The following is a 17,439-nucleotide window of genomic DNA, read 5'->3' as shown; positions in this document are numbered from 1 at the left end:
AAGCTTTTATGGCTGTTCTTACAATGCAAATAATAATGGCAATCTCGCTTTTTTTTGTGTGTGTGTGTAAATGGTCCATCATACACATACACCTGCATTTCAGCGCTTTAAAGGGTTAGTTCACCCAAAAATGAAAATGTGATGTTTATCTGCTTACCCCCAGTGCATCCAACATGAAGGTGTCTTTGTTTCTTCAGTAGAAACAAAATGACGATTTTTAATTCCAAAAAGTTTAGAGATTTTTGGAGTTAAAAATCTTTATTTGTGTTCTACTGAAAAAACAAAGACACCTACAAGTTGGATGCACTGAGGATAAGCAGATAAACATCATATTTTCAATTTTGGGTGAACTAACCCTTTAAATGCACTATACTTCTTGAAAACTTCCATTAAGACCACTTGCATTTGCTCAAAGACCAGTCATTTAACAAAGCTTGGCACTTTCAGGAGTACATTCTGTTCATCACATATCACAGACTGTGCTCCTGAAGCTGCCACAATGCTGGATCAGAGTTTTAAAACTGACTCTTAGTCTCTGGATGTCTAGACTGCTATACGGAGGGCTGAAATAACTCCTGGAGATCACAAAGCGACCGCTCCAGTGTGAGAGCCAGTTTCTCTGCGTTGGTTTCCTCACAGCAGTTGAAAGCAGTTATGGAGAAGTGGACATGATCTTGCTGTGGATTGTAACATACTGCATAGCCATCTGGAACCAGCGGTCCAAAACACATTACACTGTCTGTAATGGTGGGCACCTGCAAGGAGAATGATGTGAACAAAGGGGATCAACATATAATTGCTTTAATTATGTTTTTCCTTTGGTTCTGTTTAGTTGTTTTTTGACCCTATAACAACTGTGATGGACTGACCATCAGTCTATTGTTTCCCTGCCTAAGATCCAAGAAACTGGTATAAACTTCTCCATATCAACCTCTATGTGTGACTTTGCTTCAATTTAATAATAATAAAATAATGAAATGGCTCAACACCATACACACCCTCCGGTTCGGTTTCAACCGAACCAGGAAAGACCTCAATTGGATAGACCTACAACCAATCAGAGCAATGAAGCGACGCATTACGCTAGTTGTCAAATGTCAACAGAACTCAACTGCACTGTGTTGCCAAGTCCGCGTTTTTTTCTGCGGGTTCTTTACCATGTCCGCGGGTTGAAGCAACTATAATGTGATATATAGACCCGTGAATGCGAATATTAGCAGGCCTTAGACCTTGCCAAAATAACACACATTTTACCCTCCACATGCCATTTTTTCCCGGAGAACCACCCCTGAGAAGCTTTTGTTTTGGGCTAGTAGTTGGCGGGTTTTGTAGTAAAACTTAGCAACTCTGTCTGCACGCACGCTGAAATAAACGATATTTGCCGGTGTTGTAAAAAAAAAAAGAAAAAAAAAAAAGAAAAAATAGAATTTAAGGATACACAGTTACTTACCAACATGATCATCATTTCAGAGAAATAGTGAAGGTGAATGCATATACAAACAAGCTCTCCGTTTAGGATTTGAACAAATATAATCCAAGCCCCTTTGATGACATGCATGGTTACATTACTGTTTATCATCTGTCTGTCATTGTCAAAAAGCCCACCCTGATGATTTCATTGGTCCGAACAGTTTCTGTTCAGGCATAATCACTCCTCTATGGAGTCCAGACCGAACTGCCCATCTTCAAATGTTGCTGAAATATAGCTCTACTAAGTGATCCAACTCTGCTATCCTCTATCAGTATAGGCTATGCAATGAACACTGATCAAATTTGTTATTCTCGAGATTGTATCTCCTTTTTTTTGAAACAGCAACTTTATTCTCGATATTTAATGAGTTTATTCTCGAAATTGCATCTCTATTTTTTTCCCTAATCCTCTTCAGTAATTCACACACTGATCTTGAAATGGCATAAAAAACATTCCTGCCTAGTTCAGGTTAGCTTTTGATTAATGACACATGGAAGTCCCACATCATCACAATAAATGATCATAATAAAGATATAGCATGCAGTCTTTAAGGCCCTGTTAAAGGCACAATATGTAATTTTCGCCGCTAGAGGTTGCTTAAACAGTTGCTCACCTGTCTAAAAAAAAAACAACAACAAAAAAAACACATAATATATTAAAGCGTATTTGCCGTTTCCATGGTTTCTACAAAATAGAACCGGAAAATTAAGGTAGCACAGTTAATGATATTGATAGGCGACGCACAGACACAATCTGTGTTCTGGTTAAAATTTCATATTTATCTGATTTAAACATTCTTGGAAAAACTTGGGGATAATTAGTTAAGTGTCATGTTCATTTCTTATGCATCATATTTTTCATTTCTTATGTAAATGTTGTGACTATTTTAACTTCAAATTTTCTGTGTAAAGCACTTTGAATTACAATTGTGTATTAACTACTCTTACCTCTTAACTACGCATGCAGGTGTGTTTGTACTTTTATTTAATTTTGTTTTATACAAAATATTAAGACCCAGAGAGAGCTATGTGCATGTTTTAACTCTTTTAGATCAAATAATTCAGTGAGAAATGAATAGAAATGTTATTCTGTATGATGAAATATTTTGCAAACGTGATAATATGTCAATATTTCTCCAAATATGAGCACATTTGAACTAAGAGCTAAACTGAAAGCTGTTATTTGCGATCTGTGTGAACACATTGCAGACGAGAGAGAATTAACGTGCATGTAATAATCTATTCAAAATATCGTTCATAACGGATCCATTATAATGCACTCCTGACATAAATTAAGAAATTAATGTCACTGCAACCAATTTTTATTATAAACAGCGTTCAAATATCGAAGCTGGAATCTTTAATCTGTCTGATGATACAGAGTTTGTCCAGATGAAGTTAGAATGTTATGTTTCAACGTGCATTGAATATTGACATCAGTAATCTGAGGCCGTATACAATCTTTGACTGGTAAGGAGTTAAACATAATAAACGCATTACTCATCTTCCATCTCCTATCGTGCAGATCAGATTGGACGAAGCCAAATAACACCAGCATACATGTCAGTGTAAAGCCTTGTTTATACTCGACGCGTCTGCGCGCGGCAAAAGGCGGTTGCGTGCGTTGGGTGCACAAGACCCCAATTCTCCTGCCTGTGTTCAGCGCTTATTTTTTTAACAGCGAGTGCGGCTCCGCATCCGAAGATGAACGAGTTCTCTTTGGAATCTAGCCGAGCATGACGTCTCCTCACACCGACACCTAGCTCAGCTCATTGCTGTACAGCAGCATTTAAGTATGAAATTTAATAAATAAATGTAAAATGAAAACACTACATAGTCTTCAATATAAAATATACATTGATTAAAAGCTACTGTATTAAATGTGACAAAAAGCTTTTAAATAACATTGTACTACCATTTAAATGTTTTGGGTCGGTAAGAATTATTATTATTATTTATTTTTGGGGGAAAAAACTTGAAATGAGATGAATACACTTATTTAGCAGGGATGCATTAAATTGATCAAGTGACAGTATGGACATTTATAATGTTGCAAATTCTTTATATTTCCGATAACTGCTGTTCTTTTTCTATTCTATTCATCAAAAAAATTCTAAAAAAAATGTTTTAACATGTAACATTTAATAATCATAAATGTTTCTTGAGCAGTAAATCATCCCATTAGAATGATTTATGAAGGATCATGTGACACTGAAGACTGGAGTAATGATGCACAAAATTCAACTTTGCATCACAGGAATAAATGACATTTTAAAATATATTCAAATACAAACAATATTCAAATATAAACCAGTTATTACCTGTCCAGTTCGAAGTTTCCAGTGAGTTGCAAGTCCATAGGCTGTGTCCATGAAAATTCTGGGCACGCTCAGTCCCTCCTCAATGGCTTGAAGTTTAAGACCCAACAGATGGCGGTCTATACCCTGTCCCATCAGCGACTGAACAAAAATCGCAGTCATTATGCAGTCAACAAAAATTAAGATCTTCCATGCGCTTACTGTTAGTTATTCACCTGCTCTGTAAGGATGCTGTATGCTTCAACAGCCTCTCTCAGCAGCTGCACCTTGGCTTCTCTCTAAAATGCATGCAAACAGATACACATTAAATTGTTTCCCATAAATGTGACATCTCATTTGGTCTCCTCTCAATTATCCTAATTACTCACAGAAACTGCATCATCATCAAAGGCCTGTATAAAGCTCAGCATCTGATTAGTTGGAGAACGGATGTAATCTGTTCGTCCTCCCCTGAACATCCTCAGAGAGGCGATGTCACATCCTGCACACACTTCATTGTGAACTCTAGCAGAGAACAGGGACCAAACGTGCACTTAATTAATAAACTAATTCATTAATTTTATTACCTGTTGTTACTGGATGACAGAACACTAGTTTCTCTGAAAGCCTTACCGGTAGTAGGCTAGCTGAATTGCCACCTGGATAAAGGAGTTTGGACTCAGCTTGAGTTGTTTGGCAAACTCTTTTCCAAAACGTTGGAAGTTAAAACATTTGATGTCCAAATCGTTGATGAGACTAAGGGGAGAATTTGGTTTAAAAAAAAATACAGATTAGCTTCTTATTGTATCTGCTTTTAGTGCTTGATCTCCTCCATTTCCTAATATACACAACATCACTGGAACGATCATAAAGGCACAGCTTTTCCTACCACTACACAGGTGATACAAACTATCTGTTGCTCAGGCTGAGAACTCCACCGTCTCAATTCACATTTCTGTGTTGTGGTATCCAAGCCTTAAAATACAGACAATGCCAAAGTAGTTCCCAAACTACAAATACTTACACATACTCATATGTGGTGGAGTGGTGCTTGCAGCTCAAACTTGTTAACATAATTTATTATTCAAACCCATCTAAGAATGTGCAATAGCAATGTTTGTGTGTCCTCAAGATAGCAAACATACATCTGTTTTGTACTTAATTTATGCAACTTTATTCATATTATTAAAACCTAAAAAATTAATTTTATATTAATTTTCTATTGCCGTATTATGTGCAGTAAACTGGAATTAAGAAAATATATTCATTTTGTGCAGCAGTAATTTTTCATTGCATCCCCTTTGCTTTGGTATATAAACAGGTTTAATTTTTTTGCTAGTCAAGATTATTCAATGAACTTGAATAATCATTTCCATTTCTTCCTATCACTTTGTATCCTGCTCTTCCCCTGTTTCTTGGCTGATGGGATATGCTTAATGACGGTTTTGGATAATAGCCAAAAAGAATCCTACAGAATACAGAATATGAACTGTTTTGGATAGCTCCGTGTTATCTGGTTTTGGATACCAGACAAAGCATACATCTTCAGACAGGACCTGGTAAAGAGACTGGATCCAGCATTATTGGCTTTCCTGACATGTTGGAAGGATCTGAAACAGTGCTATGTATTTCTCGCACATAAACTTTCATCTTGACATGCTGCAAAATCCCAAAACATCCACCATTTAATATAGTGAATATGGAAAATAACCAGAATTGTCTAACTTTTAAGCATAGACTGTAAAAAAAATATGGACGTAGTGTCCGTGACGTCACCCATAGGATTCCGACAAGCCGTTCTGAAGCTTAAAGTAGGGGCGAGCTGGGCATCGCTATCTTGCGAGCGAGTCATCGCATGTCACTCCCGGATGACAAAAAATGGGCGAAAGGGCGGGATGTGGGCGGAGCTTAGGTGATGCAATGACTATTCATGGTGGATAAATGGCTATCAACCTGTCACTCAAGGTAACCATGCCCTTAATTATGCAGAAATGTAAAGCTTTATAAAATGTAAACGAATGAGTAATAAAAAAATTCACCCCCTCACAGTTGTCATAAAGGTCAAAATTAGCCGTATAGGCCAAAACCACAATTTGTACCAGGCTGTAAACATGTTTTTTTCAGCTGTAAAGTTGGGGATTTTAACATAAGTTTCAGTAAGACGCCACAGTGACTGATATGTGTGTATATTCTCCCCATACATTAGGAAGATCGGGGTTAACATACAAAAAAAATGGAGTTACTGATCAGTTGGCCAGTAGCTGTGTTAGGAAATGCTTGATTATGACAAACACAAAAAAATGTTTTTTATTTGAAAGAAAGAATTAAATTTGTATAGAGGCAATATTTTTTACGTTTTTAATCTCTCCCTGGCTAACCCAGAATAAACTGGCTTGGAAGAAATTAATTAAATTAAATTTTATAATTAAATTAAATTTTAATAAATAAATACAATTAAATAAGTTGCTTAGGGCTGGGCGAAGCGCAAAACATGAGCGCAATAGCCAAACATGTCCACCAAACAGTTGGGAAAATAGCTCAATGGAATGCAAAAACCAGTAAAGAACTACTACTGTATGTTTGATATTTCATGTTTGCATGATGGTGACAGGCTGAAAGATGCTGTTACTTTCAAACGTTTTTACAAAGCATTTGTTGTCAGTAGCCTATGACTGGTGTTATTTATTGCTATTACTTTTTGTCTAAGAAATATTTTGCATTTTTCTTTTTCATTATATTATTTCTGAGTATATATTACTTATAGATCAAGATATTGATATTGTGCAATATTTGCCTTCATATTTCATGGATACATGATGGATGTGTGCCCTTGGAATCTAAATTTCACCAGATGGTTTGTAACGAGATTTTTTAACTTTCAACCGAAAGGTTGGTGGTTCAATCCCCGGTTCCACCTGACCAAGTGTCGAAGTGTCCATGAGCAAGACACCTAACCCCAGCTGCTCCTGACGAGCTGGATGGCGCCTTACATGGCTGACATCGCCGTCGGTGTGTGAATGGGTGAATGTGAGGCAAAATGTAAAGCGCTTTGGATGGCCATATGGTCTGTTAAAAGCACTATATAAATGCAGTCCATTTACCATTTACCATAGGGCTCAATGAGATTCTGCTCCCTTTTGGAGCCTGTTTCTAGTGGCCAGGAATTGCAGTTTACATTACTTCCGTATTGGCTTCAAGAGAGATCGTGGAAGGTTGCCGGTTGCTTTTAAATAACAAGCACAAGCACCTTCCTTTGATGACCTGATTTCTAGACTGTAGAAGGGTCTGGGTTTGTTTGAAGTCCTCAGATTTCTTATTGCAGACATAATTTTGATTTAAATGAAAGTTTGAGAAATGCAAAGTCTTCCTTCAGTTGTGGAGACTAGGGATGCACCATTACCATTATTGGTATAGGGCTTGATACTTGTCTGACTATCACCAGATCAAGCTCAATTTAAAATTGAACATTGGTCTGAGAGTCTGCTCTGTATTTTCTACTGCACAAGAGGCATGATCAACAATCATTTTTTGAATGACTCTGTGGGCAGTTGGATAGTCCTTCAACCAATCAGACCACAAGAGGCATGATCAACAGGCGATGACCCATCGCTTCTCTATCTGTCATCGTGTTAAACCCGCCAATAGAGCGCCAGGTGGATAAGCCAGTCAGTGATTGGTTCCTGCAAAAGTGTAGCAGAAGCAGTAGAAATGAATGTGCCGGTTTCCAAACTGAGTTGCAGGGCGAAATCAAATTGCCGGCAGATCAGTCTGGGTTTACCTCGATACTGCATTCGTGTACTCAAACTCATTCAAATTCTGATACCAACAACCGATATCACTTAGCGAGTGTCAGTAGGAGTTGCACAGACTATTCGACTATAATGCTCTGCCATGACACTTTAAAGGGGTGATCTATTGAGAAATCAACTTTCCCTTGAGCCTTTGATATATAAAAGCTAATATAAAAATATACTGTAAGTTTCAGAGCTGAAAACTTCCTAGTTAGTAAAAGAAAGGCTTTTATAGACACCAGGCCCAGAAAAAGAGGCTCTCAAATCAATGATGTATTAGAAGGGTGAAACGCCGGCCTCTATGTGTATGCTGCTTTTGTAGCCCCGCCCACCGACTCATGTATCAAAACTGGTCATTATTAAGCAATAAACACGACGAAGATAGCAAGGTAATCGTTTGTAAACAAGACACAGGTCGACAATGAATTTGCAGACATGTTGAGATTAAAACACAATGCTGTGCCTTCTATATTTGATACGACAGGAATGGTGCAGCACATTTATGTGAGTAAAACATGTTTTAAATGTGACAAAATTACATTGTTACAGATCATATTGATGATGTGTATGCGACGTGTCTAACAGAGCAAACCAGAATTGTTTTGTTTTGTGCACAAACTAAATAACGACTTATATAGTGATGGGCCAATTTCAAAGCAAAGCTTCAAACCGTTATGAATCAGTGTATTAATTCCTGATTCGGATCACCAAAGTCACGTCATTTCAGCAGTTTGGGGGTTTGACACGCGATCCAAATCATGGATTGATATGCTGATTCATAGCGGGTCGAAGCTTTGTTTTGAAATCGGCCCATCACTATACAAGTCATTATTTAGTTTTTTGGTGCACAAAAACTATTCTAGTCATTTCATAAAATTATTGTAGAACCACTGTAGTGGGCTTTGTAACAATGTCTTTGAGAGAGGAAATGACATAGGTGTCAATGAAGGCCTTTCTGAGCCATCGGATTTCAACAAAAATATCTTCATTTGTGTTTCAAAGATGAACGGAGGTCTTACGGGTGTCGAACGACATAAGGTTAAGTAATTAATGACAAAATTTTCATTTTGTGGTGAACTAACCCTTTAAAGAGGTGTGTAAACTTGCAACTACTGGTCCCCTCACTGCTTTTTGTGTGACGAGACATTTAGCAGACTATCATCATTCAATAGCTCGTTGTCCAAGTGGTTTTAGCAAAATAACAGAGTCCATAGACAATTAGAAAAGCTTTTGTGGCAGACGAACGGGGGTCGTACGGCAGTGCAGAGTACCCGGCCCTCTTGGAGTCTCTGGGTGGGGTGCTGGAAAGACCCTGACTGGAGACTTCATCGTTCTACTGAGGGACTTCCACATCCACGTAGACAGTGACAGAGACACCTGGAGGGGCATGTTTGGGAGGAACGGCCCCCCTGATCTGAACCTTATTGGACTTCTGTGCTAACCATGGCTTGTCCATAACGAACACCATTTTCAAGCATAAGGGTGTCCATCAGTGCACATGGCACAAGGACACCCTAGGCCGAAGGTCGATGATCGACTTTGTGGTTGTCTCATCTGACCTCCGGCCATATGTCTTGGACATTCGGGTGAAGAGAGGGGCGGAGTTGTCAACCGATCACTAACTGGTGGTGTTGGATCCAATGGCGGGGGAGGAAGCTGTACAGACTCGGCACACCCAAGCATACTGTGAGGGTCTGTTGGGAACGTTTGGCTGAGCCCCCTGTCAGAGAGATCTTCAACTCCCACCTCCGTCAGAGTTTCAACCGGATCCCGAGGGAGTCTGGAGATATTGAGTCCGAATGGACCATGTTCTCCACCTCCATTGTCGACGCGGCCGATCGGAGCTGAGGCCGTAAGGTCTCCGGTGCCTGTCAAGGCAGCATTACCCGAACCCGGTTTTGGACACCGGAAGTAAGGAATGCCGTCAAGCTGAAGAAGGAGTCGTATTGGGTCTGGCTGGCTTGTGGGGCTCCTGAGGCAGCTGACAAGGACCCGCAGGCCAAGTGGACTGCAGGCCGGATAGTTGTGGAGGCAAAAACTCGGGCCTGGGAGGAGTTCGGTGAGGCCATGGAGAAATACTATCGGTTGGCCTCGAAGAGATTCTGGCAAACCGTTCAAACGCATCAGGAGGGGGAAGCAATGACCTACCAACACTGTCTACAGTGGAGATGGGCAGCTGTTGACCTCAACTGGGGATAATGTTGGATGGTGGAAGGAATACTTTGAGGATCTCCTCAATCCCGCCGACACATCTTCCTTTGAGGAAGCAGTGGCTGAGGGCTCTGAGGGGGACTCATCGAGGTAGTTAATAAGCTCCTCAGTGGCAAGGCGCAGGGGGGTGGGGGGTGGATGAGATTTGCTGTGAGTATCTTAAGTCTCTCGATGTAGTGGGGCTGTCTTGGCTGACAAGCCTCTGCAGCATTGCATGGCGGTTGGGGAAAGTGTCTATGGACTAGCAGACCAGGGTGATGGTCCCTCTTTTCAAGAAGGGGGACCAGAGAGTGTGTTCCAACTACAGGGGGATCACACTTCTCAGCCTCCCTGGGAAAGTCTATGCCAGGGTACTGGAGAGGAGAATTCGGCCGATAGTGGAACCTCGGATGCAGGAGGAACAGTGCGGTTTTTGTCCCGGTCGTGGAACACTGGACCAGCTCTATATCCTTTCTAGGGTGCTGGAGGGTTCATGGGAGTTTGCCCCACCAGTCCACGTGTTTTGTGGATTTGGAGAAGGTATTCGACTGTTCCTCGTGGCACCTTGTGGAGGGTGCTCTGGGAGTATGGGGTCCGGGGCCAGCTGCTTAGGGCTGTTCGACCTCTTTGCGACCAGAGCAGGAGCTTGATCCGTATTGCCGGCAGTCAGTCAATTTTTTTCCCAGTGTATGTTGGTCTCCGGCAGGGCTGCCCTTTGTCACCGGTTCTGTTCATAATTTTTATGGGCAGAATTTCTAGATGCAGCCAAGGGCCGGAGTGTGTCCGATTTCTTCACTGCTCTTTGCAGATGATGTTGTCATGTTGGCAACCTCAGACCAGGAACTTCAGCATGCACTGGGACGGTTTGCAGCCGAGTGTGAAGCAGCTGGGATGAGAATCAGCTCCTCCAAGTCCAAGACCATGGTTCTCTTTCGGAAAAGGTAGGCTTGCTCAGTTCAGGTTGGTGGAGAGTTCTTGCCTCAAGTGGAGGAGTTTAAGTATCTTAGGGTCTTGTTCACGAGTGAGGGAAGGATGGAATGGGAGATTGACAGACGGATCGGTGCAGCATCGGCTGTAATGCCGGCGATGTACCGATCTGTCGTGGTGAAGAAGGAGCTGAGCCGGCAGGCGGAGCTCCCGATTTACCGGTCAATCTACGTTCCTACTCTCACCTATGGTCATGAGGTGTGGGTAATGACCGAAAGGACAAGATCCCAGATACAGGCGGCTGAAATGAGCTTTCTCTGCAGGGTGGCTGGGCGATCCCTTAGAGATAGAGTGAGTGGTTAGGGAGAAGGAAGTCTGGGCGTCTCTGCTTAGACTGTTGCCCCCACGACCAGGCCCCAGATAAGCAGAAGATGATGGATGGATATAATACAGATGAACAAATGATAAAGCTTGGGCTGCTGAATATTCAATAACTATCCACAAAAAAAGCTTATTGTTAATGATATGACTACAGATCATAATCTAGATGTGCTGTGTCTGACAGAAACCTGACGATTACATTACTTTAAATGAGTCCACCCCCCAAGATTAGTTATAAACATGAGCCATAGCCATGTCTGAAAGGTAAAGGGGGAGGTGTTGCTGTAATTTATAATAGTATCTTCAATATTACTCAGAAGTTTAGTTTCTAATATAATTCCTTTTGGGTTTTGGTGCTATATGTAACATTATGTGGTGTAATTGATAAATCCTGTTGGATATTTGTGCTGGCTACTGTATACAGGCCACAATATATACTTTACCAAATAATTAAAATCAAAGAACAAAGAGTTAGTACTGCTGCAGATAAAGTCCTAATTGTTGGTGATTTTAATATTCATGGAGACAATGAAAAAGACACATTGGGATTGGCATTTAGAGACATTCTAAACTCTATTGGAGTTGAACGTGTCACATGTCTGTCTATATATGTGTGTATATATATGTGTGTATATATACACACATGGTATATGGTATTTTATTTTTTTATTAAATCAACTAATATGATTCATATTCTTATGGTTTCTCTACCTAATATGTTTAAAAATTAAATTACAGGTAGTATCAAATATTTAAGTATTGGTATCAGCACATCCCTAGTGGAAACTAAATACACAACACATTAAATAAAAAACAACAACTGTATTGTAACAATACAATATACTACAAAATTTGTTTACCCAATGGAAAGTAGTTGGAGCCTGCTCAAATAGTCACTAAATGATGCCATACACTAATTAGCATATTAATCATGCATATAACTTTCTAAAAAAAAACTAATTCACAATTTGGTGAATATTATAAAAGACAGATTATGGTTAATTATGGTTGTAGCGCTGTGCTGGAATTTATTTTCAAGGAAGTATTGTGTATTAATGAGTAAAGCTAATGTAACATCTTCAGCTACTCAGCTTGAGATACTTTCGATCTATCTGGTTGTGCATCTATCGTGTAAGCATAGTAGTGAATGTTTTATGAGCAGTAGGATAACCAATTTTCATTTTTCGTGGTCAGGCAGAGCCAAAGCACTACCAAAACAATGTTCTCCTGCAAAAGCCTATTTATTTATTTTTTAACCAAAAAGTTACAGTGTACCATTAAAGAGAACCTATTATGCGTTTTTACATGCGTTATTTGTTTTAGTGTGTAATGTACGAGCATTAAAAAGTTTTGCAAAGATGCAAAGCACAAAGTCCAATAACTAACCCCTTGAATGCATATTGTAGACACAATATTCCTTATTTAAATAAAGTAAAACATATTCCAGTAGACTCCACACTATATTATGAACTTGTAAATGAGCATAATAGGGATTAGCATTTAAATCAACCATTAAAAAAGTGCCCAAAAAACAACAGGCAGTTGAACTCACATATCCAGATTCTGCTTGGCCATCTCTAGATCCCACTTGATCTCAGAATTGATGTAGAAGTACAGTTTCTTGGGCATGGGCAGTGGAATTAACGGAGCTCGCACTCTGTCTGGTTTCTTACTAACAGACAAACATATGTCAAATACGTTACACAAATGTCTTTTTAGGCCAGCATCTTTCTAGTTGATATTTCAGTTGAGGTAAAATTCAGCAGCTTTGTATACATAGAGTACATGTGCACATGGCCATAGGGGTGGGTGATATACCAGTAGACACGACAAACCTGTAGAATTCTGTCATCTTTTGTCATCAGTTTTAGATAGCCGTTTTTATTGCGGTTACACTCACGTGATGTTACCATTCTGTGCTTTCACTAAGATGAATCAATTGAATATATTATAAGCCTTGCGGTTAAACAAGTTATTTTAACTGTTCAAGCACAATAAGCAGGGAAAGAGAACTTATTGCGGTATGTGTGTGTGGCTATCAGAAAGACGGTTTTGAGTCCACACACACCTAAAAGTGCACGCATAAAGCCGCTACTCATTCAGTTCTTGAGTACTGAACAGAGTTCTTTGTGGCACCTTTTTTGGTTTGAATGGTCAAATTCACATTTGAAAGTATTTTTTTTACACTTGTGAAAGTATCCTTGTGAACACAGTTGTTTATGGCTTAAAGGACAACTCCGGTGAATTTTTAAGTTTATCTTGATCTTGATCCAAACCACACTGTTTAGATGAATTTAAACAATGGCTAATCTTGTTGTCATGTATGAACAGACATTTTAATTGCATTTTGTGTCTGTTAAGAGGCACAAAGACATCCATTACGTTTATGCCCCCAAAGCTGCCGTTTTAGCTGAGTGGGGGCTCTGGGCATTAACTGTAATAACTCTGTGTTGCAAGCAGCAATCCAGTTCGTTTAAAAAAATATATATATATACATTGATGAAATATACTTAGTACATTGATTTTATATATAGACTGTAATCACAAAGCTATAACGATCAAGATAAACGTAAACATTTGCCGGAGTTGTCCTTTAAGTAAATGTAAATAATTACATGTGTATTAGTTTATAAGATCCATGCTTTCATCTTAAAATAACAGTAGCCAAAAAACAAAACAAAAAACTTGCTGCTGTCTGTCAATGTTAACCTAACAATCTCAAATATGAATCAAAAATGCTCTTGACTGAAACCCTTCAGTAACTTTAATAAGAATAAATGTATGTAATTTAAACAGATAAGACTGTGTTTTATACATTTTATTACTTTGTAAAATGTATGCAGTTTCATGAAGTTATCAGCAAAAAAGCCAAGTCTTCACACCTGAAAGTCTGCACCAAGATCCGAACCAAAGTTTGTGTTTTGATACATTGTATCCATTTGGTTAGTTTTGGTTTGCTTTCACATTGCAGTTATGCAAGCAGTTATGTTTGGTCCGGACCGTTGTCCGAGGGAGGTTTCACAAATGTAATTTTGGTTCGAACCAAACTGAAAAGTCCGAAAATCCGGACAAACCAGGTCGGTGTGAAAGCACCCTAAGCATCTGTTTTTTTTTTTTACTCTGTTCATGTGCATCTGTGCTGTTTTTTGTTATACTTCAAGGAGGAATATCTTAAGATCTAAAAGACAGATTATGTTGGGCTCTTTTAAATTGTGAGAATCAGCTGTATTGTGCCATTTTCCATGTTTCATGAAGTTACGAGTGAAAATTGTGAATGCTGCATCAGTATATTATTTACATATGGGTCTTGCAAGACTGAACTTACAAAACTCGCTCAAGTTTAGTCAAAGCCCCATTGGGCTTGTTGTATTCTACTCCATGAGACCTTTCAAATGACACATAGCATCTGAGCTGTATGAAGTTTTTGACGCATTGCAGTACATTTTTTTTTTTTTTTTTAGTGAAGGGCCACTGTCCTGCAGAGTTTAGCTCCAACCCTAATCATATACAACTTCCTGTGATTTTCTAGTGATCCTGAATACCTTGTTCAGGTGTGTTTGATCAGGGTTGGAGCTAAACTCTGCAGGACAGTGGCCCTCCAGGACCGAGTTTGAGGAACCCTGCTCTAAGCTTTCAAATGACACCTATTTTGTGTTGATCTATGCAGTAGTTTTGAAAAATATGGAAATTCATTTTTTTTTTCACAGCAGGTGGTGCCCACCGGAGGTGCACTCCGCTGAAAAGGAATAACTCAGCGCTCATTAAAAGTTGATCAAAATGGATAAATGCATTGAAAAGCTGAGATTTTAAATTATACATATTGTGTTAGAATCAGTGGTTGGTTAGTAAATGGATTTTTAAAATAATTTTTTACACTTCAGGTTTAAGACATGCTTTTTGTGGGTGGTTAATAATGGCACAAATACCAGTAAATTGACTAGCACAAACCTTAGTAAATCACCTTGCATGATTCATTTACATACTCTTCTCACATAAATTTTGTTCCAACAAATGCATATGCAATAATGCCTTTTTAGAGCAATTTTTTTACTGTGTGTCTTTAGTAAATCCTTTAAAAGCAAATGAGGGATGCATTTGCGCAAGCTTTTAGTAAATCTGAGCCTGAGATATTAAAATGTAATTTTCATCACCAGTTTCAATATTACAAAAAAAAAAAAAAAAAAACTTTCATAAAAACCTTACTTAAAGGCAAAATATAATGTAAAATTGAATTATTCATATCGTGATCTAAGATATTGGTCATATCACCCACTTCTATGTGGCCATTTAGCAATTCGATTCTTTTCACACTGAAGTAGCAGTTGTTTAATATAGTTACAACTCTTCACAGACCTCAGACAGAAAAGAATTCATCAAAAACGGTAGTAGGTGTGCAACAAAACCAAACTTGCAAGATGCCGCCTTTATCAGTACTAATAATCCAACGCAATAAATGACATAAGAGTTTGTATCTGTGTGTTTTTGCCTTTCTTTAAGGCATGTATGAGTCTGTAAATACCAGTATTCTAGCACATGATCCAACAATGTGACTATAGGAGGACCCTCGGCTGTCGCATGTTCGTACAAGAGACCCCAAGATCCATCCTCACCCACAACAAACTGAACATACAAAATGGAGAAAGAAACAGGGGAAAAATAAAACAAATAGATTAACAATAAAAAGTATGAAAAGCTAAAATATATTAAAGAACTAAAATTAAAGTAATTACTATTGTGTTGCAGTTAATACACTAATAAATTCAGTTCCAAGTAAAAGCCCATGTTTTTAGGTTTGAGAATTTGTGTGGATGACATTCGCAGCATAAATTACTGCAAAATCTCTTTTTATTTATCCCAATATAATAATGATGCACAATATTTTTTATTATTCAATAAAAAAAATTATCTGGATCTTGTGTAAAGATGCAGTCCTCCACTAGTCTTAAACATTAACATTTCTGTGAATTTAGGTTCTGATAAACATTACATTCACAGTTTACCATACACAAATAACTTTGTTAAACATCCCATCATCAAGATATGATTTATGAATAAATGACCCGAAAAAAGGTATATACACATAAGTCTATATATATATATATACACACACACACACACTAGATATCAACATTAGAGAACAATTTAGAAACATTAGATTTTTTTTTCAGAAATATTGTTGATATTCATTGCTTGACATTTGAAGGATGATTAGCTGTGGGTATACCATTGTTCTGCTAGCATATTTTACAAAATACCAAGGTACTTCAACAAAAACCTTTATTTTGTCAAAAACACTGTGATCAAAATTAAACAATAACCAATGCAGCACAAAATAAAACATTACAACTAAAATGTGATGCTTACAGCAGACAAAAAGTAGTAGGAAGTATAGAGGCCCTTACTTTGAATGAGCTCAGCACATCTGCAGCCACAGGACATCACTATATACTCACACTGCTCCGGTGTGATCTTGGTCCACTCTTCTTCCAGTCTCTTTCACAGTTCGGTAACTGTAGTGGGTTTCTTAGCCATAACTTTGTTGCCAATGATTTTACATAGATTTTCAATGGGGTTTAGATCAGACTCTAGGCTGGCCATTTCATTATTTATATATGCTCATCATCATTATATATGTTCTCACTTTCAAGGAACTGCTTTACCGCTGCTTTTTTTGCAGTGTGATAGTGGGCATCGTCTTGCATAAAAATTGCGGGCTGATTTGGAGATGCTTGCAGTGAAGGAACCACATGTTCTGCCATGTAGCTGTAAATAGGCCCAACTCCTGCTGCAGAAACATCCCCAAAACTATGCCACATCCTCCTCCATCTTTCACTGACTTCTTTGGGCACTTTGGGTTCAATCTTTGCCCAGTTTGATATTCCGAACATAATGTTTCCCATCAGACACAAATAAATTAAAATTGCATTCATCACTAAAATTAACTTTGGACCAGTTCTCCTCTGTTCACACAAAAAGCTCCTCAGCCGAGGTTAGTCTAGCCTTTTGATTCTTTCTGCTGATGAGAGGCTTGGTCACTGCAGAGTGAGCATTCAGTCTGAATTCTCTTAAATGACAAGGAACTGTATGGCAAAACAGTTTCTTACTGTGTTCATCTCTGAACTGGCGAGTAATTCCAGCTGCAATGTTGAACCGATTCCACATTGAAGGTCTCTGCATTGTCCTGTCCTCTCATGCATTGGTCCTTTTTGGGTCCTTGAATGAATTAGTGTCTTTGTGTTCTAATTTTGACAAGCGTTATTTTTCAATTGTCTTATTTAATTTGTATATATTGTACTTCAGAATATATATAACTTATGAAATATGCTTAAAAACTGCCCTTGTGCTCCTTTTAGGATAATTTCAAAAAGGACTAGCAAGCAGTG

General features: G+C 38.6%; 1 protein-coding gene across 1 annotated transcript in view; it reads right to left on the bottom strand.

Moving 5' to 3' along the window:
• Nucleotides 1-305: 305 nt before the first annotated feature.
• The window catches only part of cratb (carnitine O-acetyltransferase b), a 33,164-nt gene continuing 16,030 nt past the window's right edge, over nucleotides 306-17,439 (bottom strand). Inside the window, exons 9-15 of the mRNA XM_067426399.1 lie at nucleotides 15,576-15,676; nucleotides 12,609-12,728; nucleotides 4,401-4,523; nucleotides 4,157-4,292; nucleotides 4,004-4,066; nucleotides 3,792-3,929; nucleotides 306-755 (exon numbers count right to left, since the gene is read on the bottom strand). Of these exons, the coding sequence (XP_067282500.1) occupies nucleotides 552-755; nucleotides 3,792-3,929; nucleotides 4,004-4,066; nucleotides 4,157-4,292; nucleotides 4,401-4,523; nucleotides 12,609-12,728; nucleotides 15,576-15,676 (885 nt within the window). The 3' untranslated portion in view covers nucleotides 306-551. The remainder of the gene's footprint in view (nucleotides 756-3,791; nucleotides 3,930-4,003; nucleotides 4,067-4,156; nucleotides 4,293-4,400; nucleotides 4,524-12,608; nucleotides 12,729-15,575; nucleotides 15,677-17,439) is intronic.

The sequence above is a fragment of the Pseudorasbora parva genome, chromosome 19, assembly GCF_024679245.1.
Source record: "Pseudorasbora parva isolate DD20220531a chromosome 19, ASM2467924v1, whole genome shotgun sequence".
Classification (NCBI taxonomy): domain Eukaryota; kingdom Metazoa; phylum Chordata; class Actinopteri; order Cypriniformes; family Gobionidae; genus Pseudorasbora; species Pseudorasbora parva.
This window is presented reverse-complemented; position numbering and strand designations above follow the sequence as displayed.